Source organism: Halyomorpha halys, unplaced genomic scaffold, assembly GCF_000696795.3.
Source record: "Halyomorpha halys isolate HHAL.00 unplaced genomic scaffold, Hhal_1.1 Scaffold361.1, whole genome shotgun sequence".
Lineage (NCBI taxonomy): Eukaryota > Metazoa > Arthropoda > Insecta > Hemiptera > Pentatomidae > Halyomorpha > Halyomorpha halys.
Window position 1 is genome coordinate 246,375 of NW_027108072.1, and position 10,420 is coordinate 256,794.

Below are 10,420 nucleotides of genomic sequence, written 5' to 3' on the forward strand. Positions count from 1 at the left end.
TCAAAGTTTGACCAATCAGCAACATCATCCTTTGTAACTAATGATTTAACTTTCAAAATTAAACTCCACAAACTATGCAAAATATTCACTCCCGAACTCAATGCAATTGCACTTCACTTCTGTTGTCTTTGAACCACAACAATAACTATAAACTCATTAAGCTCGTTAAAAGGTTTAGATTGTATGTATTCAGAGCATCCAAAAATTTTCTGCATCCATTTTTACTTAAACACTACACAATATGAGTACGTCAGTTACAGTTATATGGGTTCCAAGTCATGTAGTCATGTCATTTTTGGAAAACATTTATTTATTACAAACTTTAAGATAGCCATGATGTTTTATATTGGCCAATGATACAGTGTACAGAACATAGACTCATACTCAAAGTCAGAACCGAGATAATTCCTCTGAGCCTATGAGACATTTTTAGAAGTCATTTCCATTCCCCACATATCCAAGAGTTCAAAGATGAAACCATTTGTCCATCCAAAACCACTTTGTCCTTCATATTCACCGCCAGCTCCAGTCCTCCCTTCTAGTAAGGCGTCGTACTGAAAACAAAGAAGTCGGGCATAATAAAATACTATAGTAACTATAATTAAAATATCAACAACGTATTAAATATTATTATTCTAATGAGAAGTAAGTAAGGGGAGCAGAGGAGGTCAGTAGATTCAAAAACACAAACAAGTGAAACTATTTTATTTGTATTGGAAGAAGATAGTTGACCGTATGAAGTAGATTATAGGAAGATAGTCCGGGTGTCAATAAAAGTATCAAAATATTAAAAATAAAACTATTTATTGTTAACCAATGTTCTGCCTCATTTTGCAGAGCTAAATGAAATGACAAGATACAAACATTTTTATTTATTTATTGACATTTACCACTGTATATAAAATACAACAAGTAAATTTGAAGTAAGATCATAATGATATGATACAGCATGTAGAGAAACTACCTAGTAGTAGAACTCTAAAAACATTTTACAATATAAGGTCACGAGGCCATCTTCTTTTCAGGCACCTCGGAGGATTTCCAGGAATGGAAGAGGAAGCAAGGTAAGAAACTAGCGGGTTTGGGTGGATAGGGAGTTTATAACGGAAGGAATGATATCAGGTTCGGGCTAGATTGGTTACATAAGGAACATTTAGGTCTTTATGGATGATTTTATTCGTGACAAAGTAAGGAGCATTGAGGATTTTACGAAGGATTGGATACGAGAGGCATTCGAAGGTTTAGTGGATCCCCAAAGCTCAACTCCGTATGTCCAGATGGGCCTTATTATTGTCATGTACATCAGTCTTTTGTAATGAGTTGGCAGTTTAGAACTGAGTTTGTCTGGTAAGTGCTGTTGTAGTCGGAATCTGCGTGCAGTTTCCTGTCTTTTCAGTCTTGTGTGAGGATTCCAGGTTAGTTGTTTGTCGAGGAGTACAAACATTTTAGAATTAACAAAACATTAAAATAAAAAAATTTCAAAACAGTTGTTATATTTATAGAATAATTAACAATAACAATAAGGAAGTATATCCGTGTAGGTGGACTGGAAGCAAGTTACTAATAAATATACTCAGGTGTGATGAAGTTCTAAATACAGATCTAGACTAATAAATTGTAGGAAAATACTCATTAAAATTAGTTATAAATGTGGTAAAGAGGTAGGTGTAAAAGGTAGTACAGATAGGAGAAGTAGATATGGTATAGGTGAGGTATAGTAATATGTAAAAGGGAGATATTAAGAAAATTGATAAAAACAACCAATAAACACGGGGGTAATAACCTGTCAGAGTGTAACATAGTGGACTTCTCTCAGTTGAATAGTTCTCAGAAGAGTAGAATTTTACTATTTTGGTACCTTTATTGACCGCCATCCGGACTATCTTCCAACAATTATACTTTTATTTGTACCGAGATTTCGACCAAAATTTCCGGTCTCCATCAGGTATAAAAACACAGTAACAACCGCATAAGAAAGAATTGAGAAATAAGAAATAAAAATAATCGTTAGAAGATAACAACCACAAAGAAAACTTCTGAAGTTATTTTCATACTTCTGTTATATTTTTAAATTGATACTTACCTATATATGGAATATGTAGTAAGGAGGAGCATTGCGACCATGTCATTGGCTGAGTCCAAATAACTAAGTTTCGCAAAATGGTCTGCGTGTGTGTGTATAGTCTAGCACAGAAATGGAAAGCCATACCGAGCTGAAATTACATATTTAGTATGTATGTGTATGTCTGAGGTATGTTACAGCGACTTTTTCGTGAAAACAGACCAACCGGAAGTACCACTTTATACTTTATATTTTACTATTTTTTTTTTTAGGAATTTCTAAAAAAAATGTATAAATTTGCAACGAGATATATTTTTAAAAGTATTTCTCTGCAAATTGTTAAAATTGGAGTTGGTCAAATTAGGTATACCCTCAGTGAAACGAGCGAAGATTCATTTCAACTCAAACTAGGGAGGTAAGTGGAAGTGGTGTTATGCTGGCGCCCCATACCACATCAATCTTTCGTTGGTAGCTACTGGTAGAGCGGAAGAACTAACACCTTTATCGCTTACCGCCAGACAGCACTACTTATGTTGTATAATGTTGATTTATTGATTGAATTTTAAATTAAATAGTTTAATGTATAAACCATGTAAAATTATCATAATTTTAAATATATTATTGCAATAAATAAAAGAATATACTGATTCACAGTAAAGTAATTGCGTACTTTTATGAGATACCAGTTGATTGATACCTCAGAAATAACTTACAATCCACTTCGCGACTGCTGGCGGATCCCTGTACAGTGAAGTTTCCTTCCTGCAAGGACCTGCGGCTCGATCCCGTATGACTTACCTACTTCGACAGGCTAGTCCCTGCAGAGCTAAGTTTCCATCCTTCGAGTACTTACGGCTAATTCTCATAAGACTCATCTTGTCCATTCATCTTCTAACCAGTCACCTAACCTGTATGAGCTCGCATTGTCAAGGCCTTTTGGTATAGATGTGAGGTACATATTCAATTGGAGTCTGAACCAACTAACACAATCACTTATTTAACCTACTTAATCTATTTAATACGTTACCTTTTCGCGTTCTTAATTTATTGGTATACTGTCTTCATTTTATTGCGATTGTGCTTGTTACCTTGTTTTGTTTGTGGGCCTGAAATTTAGAGCGAAATGCCGCTACAAATAAAATAGTTTTACTTGTTTGTGTTCTGGAATTAACTTACCACATCCTCCGATTATCTTCTTTTTCTAACAATTAAATCTGCGATCATCAACAAACAGACCGTTGGTAAATGTAATTACCTTCTCAAACATAAGGCCAAAGTCTTGAAATCCTTTGTAATTAGATTGGGCGTACTTCAAGGCGTAATGGAATGCTAAGTGAGATGTATGTTTCGATCCGATACGGTCCAATCCTTGGATAAAGAAAGCTTGTAGGGGAGGCCAGGCATTTGGGTAGTCCCACTGCTCTCCAGAAAATTCTAGAGATGCAGGTGATCCTCCTATAACAATCCGAAGATAAGAAACGTTTACAACAGACGTTAGAAGCAATGTACTAGGATATTTTCTCACCGACAAACCGATCCAGGTTCATCTTATGTACATAATTTATAGCTATTGCTGCTGCTTTCTTTGTAGTAAATCTGTGGGAATGTGTCCAAAAAGGTACGAAGTTTGAAAGATAAAAATATTTCCTTGGTTTTTCATTTAAAATATCGTAGTCCAACCAGATGCCCTCTTCCTCATTCCAAAGGACCTGAGAGCAGATATGAGCACTCTTACTCAACTATTCTTTAATTGATTTTGAAGTGTTATCATACTTACGGCTAATGGTTATAATGTATTGCTCTAGTTTATTTATTATTTGGGGAAAAAGGAAAACAAATTTAAGGTAGCTATCTATAAAGAAAGACTTCATTTTTGCAGAATTACTTATTACTAATATATATATAGTTGACCGTAAAATGTAATAATAAGAAGATGGTCAGGGTTGCGGTCAAAAAAGAACAAATAGTTTATATCACGAGAGCTATTGAACGTAAATAACTCTATTAGGGTTTGTATTTTAGCAAATTTACTCTACTTTAGAATGATGTTCTCTTAGAGTTTCTATTGTTGTTGGTAGTTTTAAGGTTAACGGTTCCGAATGAAAAATTAATTTTTTTTTTTGTTGAGTGTTTGTGGCTTTAGCGCACTTGCTCAGCTTCCACTGACTCAAGACCAGTGATGCGGCGAGAGGGATGCGCTGGGATCTTTTGAGCTCTGCTCTACCCCTCACACGTGGGGGATAGAGTGGGCTCAGGGATCCTCAGGTCGATTGTGTAAATATTGTATATATTATTTTATCATTATGTTATTTTATTTATTTATTTTTCGTACAGATAGTTGGATTATGTTCATTTTGTTTATTCTTTTGTTTGTATATATTTTAAGAGAGTTTTTTTTTTTAGTATGTATGAGATCATTCATCACTATTACCTATTGCCCACAACTGTGTGGCTGATTGTAATATCTATCAATAAATAAATATATCAATTAAAAAAATAAATTATTTTTAACATTTTGAAACAGCCGCAATTTTTTATTCCCCTGCCTATATTTGGCAGACTCGTTAATTTTGACTAGTAATTATACATAGTTTTCATAAAAGTAATCAAAAATTGGGATGAAATGACTGGCTTATTCTTCCTCTTGGGCTCCTGTAATATCAGTAACATGGGTTGTAGTTTCAGTTAATTAAAATATTAGAATGAGTTTAAGTTTAAGAAAGGTGCCCCCTCACTTCTGAACTGAAATTCATTATGCCATCTAGTGGCAAAGATAAGTGGTAGGAAACCTGGGCAGCTATCTTGATCCCCCAAAAAATTGGGGTAAGAACCAATTGGAGTAGCCATCTTGACCTGGATAGGTGAAGAAAGAGACAGAACTCTTCAAGAAGGTCTCTTCTCATAAATCATGTGGGAGTAAAACCTTAGACTAAGGCAAGAGAGGCGGCGGCGGCAGAAGGATGAGGAAAGAGAACCAAGAGGGAACTCTTCTTTCATATACGTATTCACACCAGAATCAACCTTCAAGCCTCAAGATTATCAAACAATTAAACTGTAATATTTAAACCCATTAATGTAATGAAACCAAATTTATCACTAACCAACTAACCACATTGTTACTATTTTGTTCAAACCCTCCAGAATAGAGGTATTTTATTTTAATGGATATTATATCAATTTATTATAAATACAGTCCACTCATTACCAGCAAACTATAAGTAATTTCTTAATTTAAACCAGCTTACCAGTATATAATAATTAATTTGGGTAATATCCCCCAATTTTTACTCGGGGGAATACCTATACTAAACAGAATGAAATATATAACAACAAAGAAAGATAACTCAATTATCTATGTTATGTAACAGAATCATAAAATATATATTACGTATTTTTTTGTAATAATTAACTAAATACTTACATCTCGTATTCCTTTGAGAAGCTGCTTAGATAGTAATTCATATTTTTTAGCTTTTTCTTTATTTGAAATCATTGTGAACCACATAGCAAGTAATTTCGCATTCTTATGCAATAAAGCATTCAAATCTACCGGTATGATGTAACGAGTGTGAATACTGGACAAGTTTCCTAGAACATTTTCTTTTATTATTATTGTAGTACATGTTGATGTATTTTAATCTCTATGCAACAGTGGTGCAGATATTTGAATGTATATAATTTGAGTAAGAAAGAAGAAATAGTTCAGGGTCGGACATGTTATCAATAACTATTGTTATGCTGATATAAAGAATACATTATATATATGTATAGATAGTTGACCGTAAGGATTTAAATATAAGAAAATGGTCAGAGTTGCGGTCAAAAAAAGAACAAATAGTTTTAAACTATTTTAATGTCCGACGTTTCGAACCACTTTGCAGGGCTTCATCAGGGCTAAACAGATACAAAAAAAAAAAGAAAAGAAAACTGAGAATATTACAACAATAAGATCCAGTAAGGTAATTTAAGCTAGGATAAATATTATGTAAAAATAAAGTGATAAGAAATTACATATAAATAAAAGGAAGGAAGACATAAAATAGTATCTGTATAAAATAAACAATGACAAGAATAAAAAATAAGTAACAATGTAAGAGTAAACAAAAAGGTAAGAGTAAAAACTTTTGAAAAATACGTAAAATATACAGTAAAAAGTGCAGGAGACGAAAAAAAAAAAAGATTAAATAAAGGTCTAGAAAGAATAATTACAAATAAAAAAATATTAATGATATTAAAATGACTTGTTCTTAGCTCATTTATTATCATTTTAATATCATTATTATTTTTTTATTTATAATTATTCTATCTAGACGTTTATTTAATCTCTATTTTTTTTTTCGTCTCCTGTACTTTTTTTAAACTGTATATTTTACGTATTTTTCAAAAAATTTTTACTCTTACCATTGTTACTTATTTTTTATTCTTATCATTGTTTATTTAATTTTATTTTATATTCACACTATTTTACGTCTTCCTTCCTTTTATTTATATGTAATTTCTTATCACTTTATTTTTACATAATATTTGTCCTAGCTTAAATTGCCTTATTGTATCTTATTTTTGTAATATTCTCAGTTTTTTTTGTATCTGCTTAGCCCTGATGAAGCCCTGCCCTGCAAAGTGGGGCGAAAAGTCGGAAAATAAATAGTTGTAAACTATTTTTGTTTCTCTCTTGACCGCAACCCTGACCATCTTCTTATATATCTACTTTTACGCTCAACTATGTATGCATATATACATATCCATACTTCGGTCGTATCACTTGCAAACCAAACCGCAAAATTTTGATGTTGCTATTGAAATAATAAAGAAAGAACAATATTATAGATAAGCTTAAATATATAACTCTTTAATTGCTACTTTGCGAATTTGTCCATTGTTTTTCACTAACTTTGTAATTCAAGTGTAAATGACCCCAGTGGTCGAGAACTTAATAAAATAAAATAAAAATAAATATATAACTAAATTAAATGGAATTTATTAATGGATACTAACCATGGTTAGTAGCATTTTCTATAAACCACCTAGTTGAGAAATCCCATCCAGATTCTGCTCCTGACTTCATATCAATGAAAAATTCTTCTTCATCAGTTTTCGTTGTTTTACTATTAATTATGTCTTCTCTGTACATGCAAAGTAAATATAATGTCACAATGCATTAATTTGCAATAAAAAAATAAACTATCAAAGTTTGTAGTTTAAAAGATTGCTTAAAGGGTAATCATGATCTTTAGTTTAATATGTTAAAGCGTGTTAAATGGGAAAAACTTATGTTAAATGGAGAAATATTTCCTTCTTTTACCAAGTTAAAACGATATAACATGTAACATGGCTGAGAGTGTTACTAGGTCTGTTAAATGGAGAATGACGTCACGAAACAGACCAGCTGATCTTGTCACCGTGTTATTTGTTGTCGTGTTAGGTTAATTACTCGTAGTTTGTGTTTTGTTTTTTTTCTTTTGTCTTGTGTTTTGGACTTTTTATAAATATAATCATTTGCCAAACTTTTACACTTCTACTTTTCACTTATTTTAGGCATGTTGTAATAAATTATTGTAATAAAAACTTAGAAGTAAACAATAACATGAAGTTTTGGAAGGAAAGGTTACTAAACAAGTTGCTCAGAATATCCGCTAGGAGCTCTTATGCATTTACCATTTAACATGACTAAATGGGGCTGCCCACAATGTTCGATATGCTTGTGCGCTCTTGTGACTTTTGTCTGCTCTGATTTGCTAGTTACGCTGTTTTCATTATAAAAGGAACAAAATAAAGATAGCCGACATTAAAGGAAACGTAAATACCAGTGAAGTAGGCAGAACATGATAAAACTCATATAAATAGTACTACATAACCTATAAATTCAACTTTCGTTCTAGAATTGTTATCATATATTTGTTAATTTAATCACCCAAACATAAAATAGGGGTATTCAAGATCTTGAACGTGTTAAAGGGTATTAAATGGAGAAATATTTCCTTCTTTTACCATGTTAAAACGATGTAACGTATAACATGGTTATATGTCTGATACTGGGCCTGTTAAATGGAAAATGACGTCACGCAACAGACCAGCTAAACTCGTCACCATTTTGTTTGTTGTGTTAGGTTACTTGCTCGTTGTTGGTGTTTTGATTGTGGTAATATTGTTTTAGATGTTTTAAAAACTGATAAAGCAATGAATGACGATAGTAATAATGTAATGACAGTAGTTAATTAGCTCATCTTATTCCCCTTTCTAACAAGATAAAAGATCAATAAGGCACTCTGTAGCAAGACTTTCACTTTTCACTCAATTTAGTAATATTGTAATAAATTATAATATTATAATAAAATTACTTTGATCAAAACTCAGAAATAAACAATAACATGAAGTTTTGGAAGGAAAGGTTATAATAAGAGTTGTTCAAAAGATCCACTAGGATCTCTTATGTATTTAACATTTAACATGGCTCACAACCCTCTACTTATAACATTTAGCATGATAAAACATTTTACATTAAACACAACATCATGAATACCCCTAACGTCTTAATAAACTTATACTTGAACAGTAGCAAATAAACGACAATAAATGAAAATAAACCACTAAAGTTAATTTATGAGGCTTGCAATAAAATATTTACACGGAATTTTGAAATAAGCACTCTCAAAATTAGAATTAATTATTGAATTCAAGATTGGGAAAATTTTTTTAAGTAATTAAAACATGGAGAGCATTGATATACATTCATTGGCCGTTCTAAAACAATACTGAGTTCAAAGGTGTGGATGCAATTGTGCCCAATCAAATCAGGAAAGTTAAAATAAATCGATGCGCGATTTTAAAATTAATAGCGTAACCATTTTCTGCATATCTTAAGCCATATGAAGGGACCTTAATATGTTAGAAATCAGGAAAGTTAAAATAAATCGATACGCGATCTTAAAATCGATAGAATTTTCATATTCTGCAGATCCCAAAACATATTAATGGACCCTAACATTTTAGAAATCAGAAAAGTTGAAATAAATCGAAATGCGATCTTAAAATTGATAGTATTTACGTTTTCCACCTCTCAGAAAACATATTAATCGACCCTAATATTTTAGAAAACAGAAAAGTTAAAAATAAATCGATAGCATTTTCATATTCTGCATATCCCAAAACATAAATGGACCCTAACATTTTAAAAATCAGAAAAGTTGAAATAAATCGATCTTAAAATCGATAGCATTTACGTTTTTCACCTCTTAGAAAACACATTAATTAAAAGGGACAATAATATATCTGAAATCAGAAACGTTAAAATTAATCTATGCGCTATCGTAAAATATATAGATACTGCCATAGGTCTGTAAGACAAAAAATGTCGCCTTAATAAAATTATAGGAATACAAATGTATTCGATGGTTAATCATATGTTTTTTTCCAATAAGAGATTATTCGTATAAAAAATTGACGAATACAAAATGGTTATTGACGTATTAAAATGGTTCGATCGAATAATGTTGGCCCAACTCTGCATTCAACACAAAAATCCAGGCCAGTTTACTCAAATAACCTATTTCCACGCTTGGGCATGAGCTAATTGGCTAAAGTTTGGTAAACATATAGCAACACCTTTGGCGATATTAATATAATATTTTCGATAATGTTAATCACCTGTAAGATTCTGGTCTAGGTCCATTGGAAACAGCAAAATATCTAAAAAGTTTATATGTATTTCCATTCTTTTTTACCTCTACGGCCCTGTGTGTCAGCCAGTAATCCATTTCTTTATCCAGAAGCTTTAAAAATGGAGATAAATTTTGTTAAAGTTACAATAAGAATTAAATTATTTAAGTCTGAATCTGCTAATACTTACATGAATATATTTCTTAATGATAGAAAAGTCCATAGTATATTGAAAATAAGAATCAACCATTAGTGTAATCATAGGCGGTTGTGTCCGCTGAGTGTAGTAGACCCTGTTACCGTTTGGTATGTGCCCCAATGTTTTTATTAAATATAATAGGTTTTCGATGACTCCTGTAAGAAAAATATTGTTAACATTATTATTAATATACACAATTTTGATCCATTTAATTCTCAACCTTTATTCTTAAATAACTCTCCAACGTTTCGCCCCTCAGGCCATTCTCAAGGAGTCAATCTATAAAATTTTATTTTTGTTTTTAAACAATTACATTATTTCCTTAACTACATACTGATTGCTTTGGCCATACCTTCAATATCGATGTCATTGTTTTTTAATCTCAATTTGCATGCTAATCGCCCATGTCACATCTTTAAAATAAATTAAATATTAATATAAATTATACGATAAATTTCAAATCAGATTCTAAGGGACTAAACCACCATTATTCTGAAATTTTG

The 10,420-nt window shown here is 31.6% G+C and overlaps 1 protein-coding gene across 1 annotated transcript in view; it reads right to left on the reverse strand.

Annotated features, from left to right (window-relative positions):
* Positions 1 to 289: 289 nt before the first annotated feature.
* The window catches only part of LOC106681721 (trehalase), a gene marked incomplete in the record, with an annotated part of 50,404 nt that continues 40,273 nt past the window's right edge, over positions 290 to 10,420 (reverse strand). The window contains 7 exon segments of the mRNA XM_067046471.1: positions 290 to 554; positions 3,318 to 3,517; positions 3,588 to 3,771; positions 5,484 to 5,650; positions 7,058 to 7,185; positions 9,707 to 9,831; positions 9,909 to 10,072. Coding sequence (XP_066902572.1) covers positions 417 to 554; positions 3,318 to 3,517; positions 3,588 to 3,771; positions 5,484 to 5,650; positions 7,058 to 7,185; positions 9,707 to 9,831; positions 9,909 to 10,072 — 1,106 coding nt within the window.